Below are 17404 nucleotides of genomic sequence, written 5' to 3' on the forward strand. Positions count from 1 at the left end.
TAAGCTCAAGGTGCTATGATAACATTACAAATATAAACACGAGAGCTAAAATGAAAGGTAGGTCCTAATGTTCTTCTTAAATGTAGTGTAGCATGTTGTCTGTCTGAGATCAGTGGGGAGTGATTTCCAAACCTTTGGTCCCTGCACAGAAAAGGAGTCGACAGTAGCTTTTGAGGGAGAAACGTGGCACAATAGAGCGCAGGGCTATTTGAGGGACATATGGAGTTAACAATTCGCTAAGGTACAAGAGCATTTCTTTATTACAGATACACTGGTGATAAAGTGTAGCCACTTTGTAGTCGATTCTCGCTTTCACAGGAAACCAATGGAGCGTGCGCAAGAGAGTAGTAGCAGAATCTCGCCTTGTTTTTCTTAGGACTATGGACTATTCGTGCGGCGTTGCTCTGAATTCGTTGCAGCTTGGCGATTTTGTCATCGGGTATACCTGCTAACACGGGAGAGTATGAATGCCACAGCTAGCTTTTTGTTGACTCCGTTGTTAAATATGGTCGGATACTTACTCTGCACTTAATGACCCCATTGTGTCTTTCTAGTTTAAATGTATAATATTGTAAAAACAACAACAACAACAACATCGTACGTTTTCTAAACAGAAATAAAAGAATTAAAAAAAAAAGAATTTACCAATAATCTGTCAAACGCCGAAGCATTACCGCCTCTCTGCACGTGACCTAATACTGTCACCCGGACATCCATTTTCATCTGGTCGCTTAATACCTATAATTTTACGATTAATACAAATATTAACTAAATGATAACAATATATAAAATTGTATAAAAACAATTCATCTTGAAGTTAGCCACTACTCTAGACTATAATTATTTCAGTTCAAGTAGATTAGGTTGAAATATTAAAAAAATAATTGATAATGTGGAATAGAGTGGTAAAAAAAAAATCCAAACTATTCCCAATAATATTTTCTTGGTGGTACCATTTCACTAGGCTTCTACATAACAAGGTTACAAAGACAGTTTGTGTGAATACACAATCTCAAAATCGGCCCCCGAAGTGGTCCACCCAGGCATGTCAAAAGGCAGGTTTCATTATTTTCAGAAAGAATATCAGAATATCAAAGAAAAAAGACATAGAAGAATGGAGAAAGAAGGTTGACTGATCTTGTGTGGTGCCCCAACGGTCCAGCAGACCAAGGAATAGGTGAAAGTGAAGGTGAACTTCGATGTGAACCTAGCCTAACTGATGTCATATAATAATAAGGCTTGTCTTCGAGTACCAAGATTAATGAGGAATGCAGTATTTCCCGTGGTATGCAGCCCCATCCGTGACCTACATATTTTGCTGATGTCATATAATGATTACCTAACAGATATATTTTTTTTGCAATGGGTAAATCTCTTATTCAAAGCCTCAGCAAATACAAAATTTCCGTAACAAAAAAATAACAACAAGATTACAAAATGTTATCACACAAACTCCACCAAAGTCACCAATGGACGAGAAATATCTTGTTTTGATCGTTTAAATTAATAAAATTGCAAAATATCATTAGGCGTTTTTTTTCCACATAAAAGCAAACAGGACAACACTTCGTCTATGATAAGACTTTTGTAACTCTTCTGGAATAAGGAGAGTAGAGATCCAACTGATTACCTAAAAACAGAATGGAAACATCCCAGACAGTGTCAGGGTGTCATCCCTTCCCATCAACTTTCATCAATTATTTTCCAATAAACACTATTGCTAGTTAATTCTTTTTGTTGAACAAACACAGTGAGCTGATTACCTACTATTATTGATTTTTACTCTAATGTAAAATATAAAATCCACTGTTTATGACATTTATTCAAATGTTATTGCAAATTTTACAATGATATTTAATTTAAATTAGAAACAGACTTAACATCACCTGAACAGGTTTTTTTTTGTTATACTTTAAGACAGAAGTAGTATAACGTTGTGCTTTGACTTCCATCTAGACCTGTCTTGGCATGTTTTGGCATATATCTAGAGATTTTAATATAATTATCTTTTTCGATTTGTCTGCTTTTGCCAAGATATAATTTTATCAACTTGGTTGTCATCCCCAAAATGTTTTTATCCGGTGTGACCGCACCATTCGCACCTCCCTAGTGACGCTACTGCTTCCAGATACATACCTCTCCCCAACAATGTCGATTAATATATTAGAGTAGACGGGCTAGGAAATTTAAAGAAAACTAAGCCCTCACTATCCCTATTGAAGAATTACAACACTTTCCGAAGCCAATTAACGATTTTAAAAAACAACACACTTTGATAATGTCTTTTTACATCACAACATTTCATCACAACATTTCGCCACAAATGTACAGTTGTACTTAATGGGAAGTATTTCACTGTTTACACTCGTGCGTAATGTTCCAGAACTGTGGAACTAGCTTACTAATTGTTATCCTTGTTACTGCTGTCAAGTTACAGTCAGTCACCATCGACAAAAAATTACTTGTTCACATATATAATGTGTACCCAAATAATGCGAAAGTTTTGTTGCAAACTTAAAGTGTGTAAATATAACTTCTGACACCCATAAGACTCTCGCGGAAGAACTGACTGGAACTTCTCTTTCAGATCATAATTTGCTTAAAGTTATGTCCTCTGGAGCTAAATCAGCTTCTGCGCTAAATGGTGAACTGATTGTATTGAATTCAAATAAGTCTTCTACGTTCAACCATTTCACTAGAAATAGTTTCACCTTTCAGCAAAAGAAAAATGGCAAAACCAATTTGCACTATCTAGCCTGGGGAAATGGGAAAGCTTTGTTTGAAAAAGATTTAACATGAACATGCATTTCATATGCAAGAACTCCATAGTAATAGTAATCATGAAAAACATGAAGTCTGTCTTCCACTCTTCATTAGAAATATTACTGTCAAAATCCTTCAAGGAACATAAAATTTCTTCCTTGAGATTTTATATTCTTCTCACTACCTTGCCCATGCTAAGCCAGAGGATACATCAGAATAGTTTGTTTCTAAATCGTCAAGTACTTTTATGAACTGTCTGTAGTCAAGACCCCTAGTCCTGATAAGTCTGATGTATGTATAGCGTGTGCCGTTATTATATTGTTATCTTATGCAGCTTTGTGAAAACTTTCCTGTTTACAGTTTATGGTTGGGATATTCTTTAAACAAAACAACGTTTTTCTCAGTCAATGGATTAACCTCCATCGGTTGTATCGCATGCCATCTTGTTCCAAGCATACCAAAAACTCAACACAGTTCTTCATAGCATTGAATAAATGCTGGCCTAAGATTGTGTCTTTGACTAAGTTTATTGAAGCCAATAAGAATAATCTTTGATTACTTGAAAATTTTTATAATGACACAGTTTAACAATAATTTCGGAAAAGAAAAAAAATAGCCATTGTATCAGAACTTTGAATGATCTAAAATATCTTGATGTCCGATTTTCATTTTCTCTTCTAGCTTCTGAGATCTAAACGGGACGACGGACGGACAGACAGGCCACACAAAACTAATAGCGTCTTTCCCCTTACGGGGGCCGCTAATAATCCTGTTATATGTCCTGTCAGCTAGAGCATATGGCATGGATATCTTTGATGAAAAGAGGAAAATACAAGTTTGTGGTGGAGATGTACTAGAGGTTGCAAACAAAACAACATTAGAAGTTGACTCATTTAGGGTCAAACATAACAAGAGACGGAGGATTAATAAAAGAAGATTTTAAAAAGTTTAAGCTTGACATCCGCTGCCATGACCAAACTGTAGAAAATCTTGAAGAGTAAAATAATCTTTCCACTTAAATTAAAACTGTATTCTTCGCTAGTAGTCTCTGTACTCCCATGGCCGGCCTTATGCCACTGCAACCTATGCGGCCGCAGTGGGCCCCACACTTTTATAGGCTCCGCGATAATTCTATGTGTAAATTTTAAAATTAAACCAATTAAACCGTTTCAAATTATAATTAAAGGGTTACCGCGGACTCCATGAGCTACTGGAAATCTCCTGAAATTGCAAAATATACGAAATTGTCATTAAAATCTCCTGAAATTATTAAAATCTTCTGAAAACTCGTACAAATCTCCTGAAAAATAGACAAAATTTTCATTTCGGGATGTCATTCAATATGAAAAACGCCAATCCTACTCGCGATAAAAAAATAATAAAACTGGTTTTGTCAGCTTTCATTTAATACAAATGTAACAATAAGGCAATTTTAACCGATATTTCGGAAGTTACTTAATTTACTTTAATAGTCACAGGCATATAAATATAGAACTAAATCTATCTCGACTTCTTGAAAAATAAAATCAAAAGCGGTATTTTGCTAGTCGATAGTAAATCTAAATGGCAGATCTGTATCTTCTTGTTGCAAAAATTATAATCTACTGTAGATGGCTCGTAAATTTAATTTGACCGTCATTTTGTACTAAGTAAAGTATGAATAAAATGTAAAGACGAATTTATTTTCGTACACAAAATCTTAATTTTCACTTATTATTCTTATCCCTACCCAGACTGGGCCCCGCGCAATCCATTTACATATGACCCCGTAAACTGTAGGACCGGCCCTGTACAGTACTCCTATATGGTTGTGAAAGTTGGACACTGAACGCTGAGCTGAGGCTTAAAGAAGAATCCAAGCTTTGAGAGTAAATGCTACAGAGAATTGCTGGGTATCAAATACCAAGAAAAGCAGACAAATGAGTTTGTACTGTTAGAAGTCAATACTCTGGCTGGCAAAAAGGAAAAAATTCCAAATACTATGAAGAGGCGAAAAAGAGGTGGATTGGTCATATTGTAAGTTTGAGTTTTGACTTTAGGCACATCGGCACGAAGAAACGGTCGTCCAAAGAAATACTGGTTACTTAACATAAAGGAATAAACCGGTCTCTCTTTTGATATCCTGCTTAGTACAGTATATGTTTAAAAAAAACACATCGGAAAGTGAACTGTATTATATAATTAACTTTATAAATGGTCAACAAGTTCATCAATAGTACGTCTTTAATATATTTTTTTGTTTTTGAAATTACATGCTTATTCGATTTGTATAGGAACGTTCATATACAATTTTATCAAGATTGGTTTTGCTTTTTATTCGTAACATACATACATACATACATACATACATACATACATACATACATACATACATACATACATACATACGTAGATACATACATTCATACATACATACATTCATACATACATACATACATACATACATACATACATACATACATACATACATACATACATACACACACACACACACACACATACATACATACATACATACATACATACATACATACATACATACATACATACATACATACATACATACATACATACTACATACATACATACATACATACATAAATACGTAGAAACATACATACTGTTGTAAACGTGTTCACCATAACCTTTTTCCCACGTGCGAACTATGTGAATTTTGTTTATGCTGTCGGGCGTAAATGACATGAGTGTGTGAATGTGTTAAGGAACTTTAGTTATGATTTTGATTTCTGGACTGAGGATTGAGGATTGTTTTCTTTCTGTGTTAGAGAATCGGAATATATTAATTTCATTTGGAGTGTTGTAAAAGTGTTTCTTTTTACCGGGCGTATTGACTGATTATAGTTGGTTGTGATTCTGCAATCAGGAATATACCGGCGACCTGAGGATCGGTGAGTTATTTTCTTTAGTTCACTCCCACGTCGTAACAGTGCATACATACATATATACATTTATATACATTCAATTATATAAAGGGCCTATATTAGACTAGCCGGATATAACCCGAGGCTCGCCTGCCTTAGTCTGTGAATCACTGATCTAGTGCATTGGATCTACATCTATGTCAAACATGGCAAGATGTTCCCTTAATACTTGTTAATGTTCACACGAAATGAAAGTAGACTGTGAAAATGGGTTTACCCGATTTGTTAAAAAGTTTCGTTCTTCAATAGAGATAAACGTTGGTATTTTAAATATTTATTTTTGAGCCTTCTTGTTGTGGGAGAGACATTGGACATTTAACTACGGTCTCCGCCGTAATCTAAGGAACATTCAAGCCTAATTTAATCAAGCCGGGTTAATCGGTTTTGATTTCTATAAGCAACATACATACATACTCCTTACATTGTGCTTTATATATTAGATTGTAGATGATTAATAAGTAAAGTACATTTCACTACTGGTTCCACAATGATAAAGGAATGAAAAATCTTATTGTGTTTTACGCGCTACTATATTGTTAAAATGCATGGTTCTGTTTCAGTCTTACTTCCTTAGCTACCTATCTATTTTAAATCTTCCATGTGACCTTGAAATATAAATCTAGATCAGGTGTGTTTGGAATTCAAATAGAAATATCTTTAAAATATACTTACTTTTTGAACATCATTGCATTTAATTGGATTTCCTTCTCTGTCAACCGCACCTTCGGCTACAAGAACTATGTGTGTCCTTCTTGACTCTCCGCTTTTAGATTTCTAAAATTAGAGTTCACACATTTGCTATATCAGTCATATACAATAAAGAGGTGATACTCGCGCATAACTAAACAAGTTGGTAAAACGACACTAAGGTACTTTTCCACAAAGTTTCTAGTAAACTTATAAGATAATATGTCTACACTTGCTCTTCAAATGGATCTGTCCTAATTGACATAGTTTTCATTTTCTCATCCATTTTTACAATACCTTTATTCAAGTCAAACCTTCATGGAACCTGGAGGGGGAGGAAACTGGTCACGAATCTCAAATACGTCTCTAACGATTTTCCTAGAAATTCAACAGTTGTATATCGCTGAGAAAAGAATTACTAGCTCGTTGGCCACGCCGGGAAAACGTTAGTTTGACAGTTATGCTTTTTCAAAGAAAAAAAATTAATTTCACTAGAGAACTAGGCCTAGATCTAAATCCAACATCGGTCTTGAAATAACTATTGCATTCTTGAAAGGGCTATCGCGTTCGGGAATTTCCGAATATAAGGTATTATTGATTTAATACATTAAAGTTTAATAAAATTTTGCGCACCGTCTTCTAAGTCTAGATCTAAAGGCATGTCATTAAAATATTATAAAGTGTAGTAGATCTAAGAGAAAAATAATCTACCTCTATTTAAGTCACAACTCCATGAAAGGTGGAGGGTAACACCTGAACACGGATCTCAAAAAAAAAAAAAAAGGCTCTAACAATTTTCCTATAAAATTAACAGTTGATGTAGGCCCTATATTGCTGAGAAAAGAATCTGGCTAGAGAACGAGAAAATAATTATCTTGAACGGACTATACATCTTCGGGTATTTCCGAATGCAGGTATTTTTCTTTTAATGAATTAATGTTCATGAACATTTTGCCTTTCTAAGACTTTTCTTGATCTAAATGGATATCATTAGAATATTATAAAGTCTAGTAGATTTATACATTTGCGTAACAATAATTTTTTTTCTCGAGTGGGTGAGTGGGCTGGGGCGGGATAAAAAAATGTTTTTTTAATCAAACAAAAAAGAATTTAAAATTCCTTTTTAATAAGACTATACCTCCATTATACAACTTAAAATATAATAACATATTTTACTAAAGTAATTTTTTAAAATGTTTGGTTCAAACCGGATATGGAACCAGTGATTTTGACACCTTCGGCTGCTTGAGCCATGAACTATACTAAAGGAACGCTGTCTTCCGAGTTTTTTTTTTACAAAGCCTTATAGAAAACATGTTCTTTGCACATGTTCTCGCGCATCCTGCAATGCCTACAAATGTTTTTTAGCTTTTTATAAACAGGTCGATAAGAACTTTAACCATTTTCAGACAAGCTGTTATGGTAGATATAATTTATTAGAGAAAGAGTTATCACAAATGATTTTATTTTTTATCACCCTTCGCGTTAAATTCACTCTAAGTCGATGCTTCTGTTTTGAAGTAGCCTTTCGTTTAGTAAAGTTCGTATTAGGTATTTTCTACTAGATTTGGGTAATTTTTTTTATGCGCTACTTATAAATGTAGGCCTACTCATATACATATAAATGTAGGCCTACTCATATACATTTAAAGAAAAACGAAATCCATAGAGAATGTCATTCATATCTCTCATTAGTTTTAATTCATATGGTGGGAAGCGTGGTCGAGAGGCCAAGTGCGCTTGAACTTGGCTGCTTGGCTACCTAGAAAGGGGCTCGAGGTTCGACTCCCGACTCGGGCAGAGTTGTGTTTACTGACGCCTAAAGGCAGCACAGAAAACCAACTCCTAGATAGCCCCTCTCTGGTCCACAAATGAGATTGCACCAAAAGCGCTCTGAGCATGCTATAAGCATGAAAGTAGCGCTATATAAAAGCTATAATAATAATATTTGCATAAGAACAGTCAACAGTAATTAATACAAAACGAAGTCCTAAATATAGACCTAATGTAAACGAAGTTAATAAAAGTGCGATCCCTTTTATTAAACAGTAAATTTTTATAAATCTAAAATCTATATATAGTATTAAGAGATTTTTAAAATCTAGATCTAGACTAAGAAAAAAAAAAGCCTATTAGGTCTATTGAAAGTAGACTTAATTCGCAGACGCTATATTTAGATGCTATTATATTTTTTAGCAATGTTTATAAATGTCGAGCTCATCTATCTTTACGATATTAGAAACATTAGAAACGGACATTTTAATTCTAGACTATTTTAAAAAATAATCAAATGAAATCGTGTAAGTCTACCTAATTAATGTGCCTATCAGATCTAGTATGCTTTTTTGCAGACGATATTTATGAGCCTAGAATAGATCTAATATATGATGCTACTTAAAACCATGTTAATAAAGTACTATTAATCTGGGTATATTTAAAACTAGAAAATAGATCTAGGCATTTTCATTATTAAATATTGATCTACAGTGTTTACCAACAAAGTAAAATGCAGTAATCTAAAGTAATACTAGATATAATGCCTATTTCTAGTGAATTATAGCGCTTGTCTATAATATTTTCTAATCTAGATCTATTATCAGAAGAATTATTACTACGTTTATATATTACGACAGTATAGAAGAGGCATCTTACCTGTAGATCAATATTCGATAATGAAAATGCCTAAATCTATATTCAAGTTTTAAATATATCCAGATTGCCAGATTTTATACATGATTATCTACAACTACCTATTTTACCAGGCTTTTAAAATATTTTTTTTTTATTTTTGGGTTTTGAATTATGTTTTTATATATGTTCATGGAAAGTTTCATTAAGATTGGTACAGTATCTTTTTTTGCTTTATTTGTTACTAGCCATATGTTATCCACGGCCCGCGGGTCTTAATATGCGTATCAATTTCGATATAGTCAATGAGAGTGCTTTGTAAACAATTAAAAGAAATAATAATTTTATAAGTACAGCGAATGAGAAATGCGTGAATGTAAAAATACTATGAATGGATATATCAAAATAGCTAATCGACTTAAATTTATTTTTCAAATAAAAACATTTGCTTGTAGGCAAAATTTTTAATAAATAGACTTAATTTTGTATGTTCATGTGTTAAAGTATAAAGTAGACCTTGAGTTAGAAATAGATCTAAATCTAGACTAATCTTTGATAGAGTTCATTCTGCGCGTTCGTGAAGGCTTCGCTCTGCGCATGCGGGACCTTTTTTTTATTAGATTAGATTACGAGATTCATGAATGAAACTATTAGAATATATCTTAAGCTTAAGCTTAAGCTTTAGCGAACGAATGTATAAACAATGCTTTAGAAAAACAAATTTGAATCTTCATTTGATTAAAATATGAAATGAATGGACTATAATTAGGTATGTTTATGTGTTAAACAATAAAACTATCTTTGCTAAGAGAAGTTCTATCATCTTAGAGTTGAAGTAGTTTTATATATATATATATATATATATATATATATATATATATATATATATATATATATATATATATATATATATATATATATATATATATATATATCTTTATCGTGAGTTAGAAACAAATGGGAAAAATGTAATATATTTTTTTAATATAAGTATCATAATTATGTCCCATAAATGCTTAAATCTAAATGATGAGTTTTCAGTTTGACTGCCGTAATTAGGCCAAGTAGTTTAAAAAGAAATCCTTTTACATATACATATTATCTAGATCTAACCTAGTCATTATTGGCTAGATCTAGAATCTATACCTACATTACAAATTACGGAAATAGATCTAGATTATCAATCCAGACTGATAATGATTTAAAATATATTTTAGACACTTTAGGACTCTAGATCCACTCTAGATTATTTTCTAAATATAATCTAGATCTAGATAATTATCTAATATCTAGATCCAATCTTAATTTACTAGTTACTGGATCTCGTGTACATTTTGATGTAAATCTGATCTAGGATAGATTTAAATGTATAGATAGATCTAGATCAATATTTAAGTCAAGACTACAACTTGAATCTAGATCTAGACCTAGAACATCAAATAGGCAGTAGATCGGGATCTACATTCAAAACAAATCTTTCAAATAAGTCTGTACTAAAATTTAGACAGTCTAGAATCCTTGTCCTTATTAAATTTTATTCTTTCCTTAGAAATTAATGTGTTAGAGACATATCGGGAAAATGTTTTGGCATGATTATAAATGACCCTTGTCATTGAATAAACGAAGCATTAGTGCTTAGCATAACCAAATGTAGGCCACAATAGGACGAAATGTAAACAATACATGAATTTTGTATTCAATATTTTCTTTTTATATTAATAAAAAAATAATGACGCTATATTTTGTCGTAATTCGGACTATGCGGAATAAAATAAAAGTGCCAAAGAGGAACGGCGTAACATGTGAGTTTTAATTAATTTTTTAATGTTTTAGCGGGACGGTTCCGCTTAATTTGGAACGGTAGGCTCATCTGCAAGTGCACATAAAATGCACCAAATCTTGTAGAAAAAACAACTTGGAATCCCTGAAAACATATAATTTTGAGTAGGATGATTAAAATAAACTAATTTTGTGATGATCTCTTACTCTAAAAAAATATATCTACCATAACAGCTTGTCTGAAAATGGATGAAGTTTTTAAGACTGTTTATAAAGAGCTTAAAAAACATGTTCTAATCAACACGGGTAATTCGCGCGCGTTCGAGGCGTAAAATCCGCAAAGACATGTTTTAAGTCAGCGTTCCTTTAGTATAGTTCCATGCTTGAACGAACGATGTTACCTATTCAGCCAGCTGGCAATGCCAATTTGTGCAATTATTTATTGGTACTTAAGATCTAGTCTAGATCTATATCTAAATTTACTTCTACATCTACAATCTAGATGTAATTTATATTAGATTTACTTAAAAATATAAGGAAAGCGTAGATAATTTTTCAATAAACTTAAAGAAACTTTAAATTGAATAAACAACAAAATATCAAGAACAAGATTACTAAGAGAGTTTGTGTTGCCACACAAACTCAGAGGCGGCCCCCGTGGGAGACGGATCCCTGTCGGATCCGCATATTCGCAAGGAATATTCAAGACCTGATTTTGTTTTGATTGTTAAAAGTAATAATGTTTCAAAGATTCATTTGGCGTTGTAAAAAAATATTTTTTAAATGTAAAAGCTTCCGTTGGTGGACGGAGGATGGCATCGAGCAGGGTATGAAACCGAGACCGTAGAGATAATCAGTCCTGCGCGCTAACCGCACGACCAGCCATTGCTCTTAACCTAATGACAAAGTGATTACAAACTAATAGCCTATTACGGAATGACAACTACCGGATATGTACAATATGTCAGAAGATCGATTTTAGATAATCTTTTGGTATTGAGCATTTTCATTTAAATGGAACTAGAATAAGGATGTAGATCTACCTAAATAAAACTTCTAATTTAGCACTCTCAATATCTATATCTACTAGATCTAGATATAAAATATGTATTTAGGATAATGTATATGTAATTTAGATAAGATTTATGTAAAAAAAAAAACGCACTAGATAATCAATTAATAGACTAATTGCAATATTTAATTTTAAAATAGTAGATTAGTTTTAGTATTTTATAACATTGCAATATTGACATATTGACAATCTTTTACCTTTACCTATCCCTTAGTCTGTTGGACCGTTGGGGCACCAGACAAGTTTTGTCTACCGTCTTTCTCCATTCCTTCTTTTTTTTTTTGCCTTGTTTAGAACCTCTCTCAATGGCAGGCCCGTCCATTCTTTAATGTTGTCCTCCCATCGCTTTTTCTGTCTGCCTCTTCTTCTTTCCCTGACACTGTTCCCTGAAGGAAGGTCTTTGCGAGCCCGGTAATGTGGCCATAGGTTTTAAGCTTTCGTCTTTTTACAATAGTTAGCAGGTCGTCATGGGCTCCGATCGCTGCAGTAACCCTGTCTCTGATTTCTTGGTTTGTGATGGGGTCTTTGAATGTGATGCCTAGGGTTAGGGTTAGGGTTAGGGTTAGGGTTAGGGTTAGGGTTAGGGTTAGTTCTGTAGTATCTCAATTCCATTGCTAGGATCCTCCTCTCTAGCTCTGCAGTCAGCGTCCACGACTCGCAAGCATATAAAAATGTGACCATGACCAGGGAGCGCATCAGTTTGATTTTGGTGCCGAGGGCTAAGCCCTTATCTTTCCATATTATTTTAAGTTTTGCAAGGGCTGCTGTGAACTGTGCTATTCGGGCCAATAGTTCGGGCATTGTTCCCCCATCTGAGACAATAGCTCCGAGGTATTTGAAGCTGTTAACACTAGTTAGCTTTTCACCTCCAATACTGATGCCTCTTTTAAAGCCCTGATGGCTATTGGTCATAATTTGTTTTTTTTCGGCATTTATTTGCATGCCAAATGCTGCGGAAGTCTTGTCAATGCACATCACCAGGTCAGCTAGTTCTTCTTATGTCCCTGCTAGGCCGTCAATGTCATCTGCGAAGCGCAAGTTAGTAATTCTTCTTCCTCCAATGCTAACAGTACCGTCATAGCCCTCAAGGGCATCTTCCATTATCCTTTCAAGGAAGATATTGAAGCGTGTTGGTGAAAGGGTTAGGGTTAGGGTTAGGCAGCCTTGTCTTACTCCAACTGTGGTTTTGAACCAGTCCCCAATATTATTGTTGAAGTACACCGCACTGGTGGCATCCTTGTAGAGGTTCTGGATAACTTTGATTGTTTTTATTAATGTTGTACTTTTCCATTGTCGCCCAGAGTGCTCTGTGCCATACTCGATCGAAAGCTTTCTTGAAATCAATAAAGACATGGAAAAGATTCTCTTGGTGTTGGAGATATTTCTCACAGAGTGTTCTGAGGTTTAGGATTTGTTCTGTTGTGCTGCGAACTTGTCTAAAACCCGCTTGTTCTTCTGACATGATGTTGTCTGCTATCGGTTTTAGCCGGTTTAATATAATTTTTAACAGTACTTTGCTGGGGTGACTTATGAGGCTAATGGTGCGATAGTTTTGACAAAGTTGCCTTTCTTTGGAAGGGTTATTATGAGTGATTGGGTCCAGGGTTTGGGCCATTCTCCTAATTGCCAGATCTTGTTGCAAATCATATAGAGTGCGTTTATCATAGTTTCTCCTCCCGCCTGAAGAAGTTCACCAGGAATGTTGTCAACTCCGGCCGATTTTCCCTTTTTCAGGGCTTTTACTGCTGCTGCTACTACCGAGCGAAGAATCGGATAGTCGTCAATGTTGGAGACTGCCGGGACTTTTAGTATCTCTGGATCTCCTGAGATTTCAAAGTTATACAACTCTGAACAGTATTCCGTCCATCTTTTCAACACATCTTTGTCCTCCGTTAAGCATTTGTTGTTTTTGTCTTGTATTGTGTTGGTTCTTCCATGCTTTGAGGTAGTGAGGTCCTTTACTAATTGGTACGCTTTTTTGCTGTTGTTCCTATTAAGTCCCTGTTCAATTTCTTGACACTTATTCTCTATCCACTTTTTCTTCGCTTCTTTCATTCCCTTTCTAATCCGTTTGTTGACGCATTTGTATTCGTGGACATATTTTGGGTCGGACAGCTTTTTCCCTCTAAGCTCCCGTTGCTTGTCAGAGTTGGAGTATATCCTCTGTTACCCAGGGTTTTTTGGGCGGGCGGAGCTTCCCTAATATTTCCAGGGCTGTATCTGTGACTGCTGTGTTTAGCATATTGACTTGCGTATCGATATCCTGGCCATTGGAGTCCAAGATATTGAGGGCTGCAAAGCGTCCTCCTACTTGTGCCTCGAATATGGCAGCTACTTGGGGGGTCTTTCAGCTTATCCAGGTTAAATTTTATCCTGGTAGGACCTTGTTTTGTTACCTTTTTTAGGTGTACTTCAAGGGTCATCATAACAAGGTCATGGTCGCTTCCAATGTCAGCTCCAGGAAAACTTCTTGTTTTAGCCATATGGATGCTTGTCTTAAAACGCTGTTGCACCATGATATAGTCGATCTGGTTGTGGTGTTCTCCGTTTGGACTGTGCCATGTGGTTGTACGCGATTTTTTTGTGGCATCCTAGTGTGTTAGCCAGTAAGAGATTGTTGTATTTCGCAAATTCTAATAGTCTTTGACCTCGTTCATTGGTTGAGAGGTTACTGTATTTTCCACAGGTGCCTTTCCAGGTTTGGTAGGAGTCACTTCCTACTTTGACATTCCAGTCTCCTTGTACAACAATTATGTCCTTTATCGGCACCTTATTGACCACTTCCTGTAATTGATCATAAAAATCTTCTACTGCCTCATCGTCATATGTTGATGTAGGAGCGTAGGCTTGAATGATGGCGATATTGAAGGGTGATGCCTTTAAACGAATGGAGATGAGTTGACTGGATAAAGGGTAACATTTCACAACGCAGTTGTTGTAGTTCCTGGGTACAAGAAATCCTACTCCTTGTTCCTGAACATCTGGTAGTCCACTGCAGTACAGTTTATGACCCTCTTCTGTTGTTGTTTCACCTTTGTTTTTCCAGCGCATTTCAGAGAGTCCTATGATGTTGAAACGGAGTCGGTTAAGTTCATGTGTGAGCTTTTCAACTTTTCCTTCGTCTCTTAGTGATCTCACATTCCATGTTCCTATGGTGATTTTATTTCTGGTATTTATTTTAGTTTTGCATGGACCAGTAGTATACTCCTCACCCCCGCCCTGGTCTGTAACGGTATGCGCGGCCCTTGGTAACCCGGGCGACCGCCGAGCCGGTATGGGTTTATTAACGGTCATCATCTCATTTGGTGTAACGAGGGCTAGTTACTTGCATGGCGGCGCCCATCCCTCTCCATGCTGACCACGGCCGAATGCCTCCAATTAGGTGGATCGCCTTGGTCCTGAACACGTGGCCGTTGTAGTCCATCCTGGGACTCTTCCGCCCTGGCCGGTGACCTTAGTCTAGAAGGCAGTAGTGCCATGTTATCACCACCCCCTCACATGGTTTAGTCCGCCAGCTGAAGCTGCTTTCCAGGGCATGGCGCTTGGAGCCACATGTGAGAGATTTAGGTGTTGGAAGGGGACCAGTGAGGCCGTCCACCTAAAGGTGCAGCATGCCGGACCATCAAAGGTACTACCCCTTTCCAATATCCCCTATGCCCTACAATGTAGACTTTAGAAATAAAAATCTACACTTTAAGTCTAGAAATTAAAATTCTAGATCTTGATCTAGTCTAAATCATGGCTGTTTGGTAGTGCAGTTTGCGTGCTGGACTGTCGTTTGGATTCATTGATGGTCCCAGGTTCAAACCATGCCCGCTCCCATCGCCCGTCGTCCTGCGGGAGGTTTGGACTACAATTCTGAAGGAACATCCAAAACATGTAAAACAACAAACATTCTAAACTAGACCAATAAATTCTAGATCTAGATTCTACAATGAATTGAATTAAAACTTAAATCTAAATCTAGTTTTAATAACCAAGCTCTAGTGTAAAAAAATATCTAGATCTAGTGTAAAAAATCTAGCTCTAGTCTTTAAAAAATCTAGATCTAGTGTAAAAAATCTAGATTAGATCTAAATCTAGCTATTATGTCTTTTTAAAATGCGAGTCACATTATGAGGTTTAATAAACATTACTATACTGAGTTGTTTTAGCATTTCATTAAAAGAATTTTTTTCATATGACGTCAAAGGGAAAAAAATCCACTACGTCACAAGGCCTAGTTAGACTAAAAAATGTCTTCTATACGAGCAGCTTGTTGAGGGTTCATAGACATTGGTGCACCGAGTGATTTCTTTTAGCATTTCATTTAAAGAATTAACTCCATATGACGTCAAAGGAAAAAAATCCACTTCGTCACACGGCCTAGTTAGACTAAAAAATATCATCTATACGAGCAGCTTCTCGAGGGTTCATAGACATTGGTGCACCGAGTGAGTTCTTTTAGCATTTCATTTGATGAGCTAGTTAGGCTATATAATAGATTGTTCCGGATATTTATATATTTATAGTGAGAGAAAATAAGAATTCCAGATTAATCAAATACCGTTAATTAAATTTGTGGGATGGTCTGTTATGAAAATTAAATGTACCATAGCCTTATGGAGAGATTTTCAGACCATACTTTGGTGTTAGAAGTTGTTTTCCTTAAAATTCGATACATAATATTAACGATAATTAGATTTTCTGACGTTTTAGCTAGAAAGTTAAATGTAGTGTAAGAGAGAAGTGCGATATTACATAAATAGAGTTAAAATATTTTTCATAAAAAATCCGGAACAACCAATTTTCGTAAATGAGAAAATTATTTGTTTTATTTATTAGAAGAGGGATTTCAAACCTTTATTAGCGTTATTAGATTTTTCATATAAAATTCGGATCATTTTTGGCGACGATTTGTAAGAAAATTAAGGTAATGTAGGTCGATTTCTTTTTGGAAACAAAATCCGGAACATTCTTTACTGATTTAAACAATTTGTATTATGTTTCGGCAAGAAAATTAACTGTAAAACAAGTCTAAAAAGTGATTTTCAATAATCGTTTCTAGTAAATTACTTTCTTATTTTAAAATTCTGAACAACCTATTGTCGAAATTTAAAAAAAATAAAGTCATTTGACATAAATTTGTTTTAAGTTAAAAATTCGGAACAATTGATATTGATAAATAAATTATAGTGACGTAGTGTCAAAGAATATAAGTGTAATATTAGTTAATTATGCGATTTCAAACAATCATTTGACATAATTTATTTTTTATAAAACAATATCCGGAACAACTTTATAGTTATTGAAATATAAATCAGTATAGATTTTTTTATTTAGCATTTATATGCTATTTACATTAAAAAAACCGGAACAATGTATGAAAGATCATGTGTTTATTGCAACGTTTAAGCATGGAAATTATATATAAGTTAGAAGAGCAAAGAAATATTCGTTGGCATTGATTTGTTTTTCACAAAACATCCGGAACATTTTATTATAAATACTTAAAACTATTGCAATATACCTGAATGAAAAATTAAAGGTTAAA

At 34.7% G+C, this 17404-nt stretch overlaps 1 protein-coding gene across 7 annotated transcripts in view; it reads right to left on the reverse strand.

Annotated features, from left to right (window-relative positions):
* The window catches only part of LOC106074311 (ATP-dependent 6-phosphofructokinase-like), a 222592-nt gene that overhangs the window by 116271 nt on the left and 88917 nt on the right, over positions 1-17404 (reverse strand). For all 7 annotated transcript variants that reach the window (XR_008773899.1, XR_008773898.1, XR_008773897.1 and 4 more), the window contains exons 10-11: positions 6378-6479; positions 646-738 (exon numbers count right to left, since the gene is read on the reverse strand). Coding sequence is in view for 4 of the 7 variants with exons in the window: in XM_056005429.1 (XP_055861404.1) it covers positions 646-738; positions 6378-6479 (195 nt within the window). In the remaining 3 variants the exon portion in view is untranslated. The remainder of the gene's footprint in view (positions 1-645; positions 739-6377; positions 6480-17404) is intronic.

This window comes from Biomphalaria glabrata, chromosome 12 (assembly GCF_947242115.1).
Source record: "Biomphalaria glabrata chromosome 12, xgBioGlab47.1, whole genome shotgun sequence".
NCBI lineage: Eukaryota > Metazoa > Mollusca > Gastropoda > Planorbidae > Biomphalaria > Biomphalaria glabrata.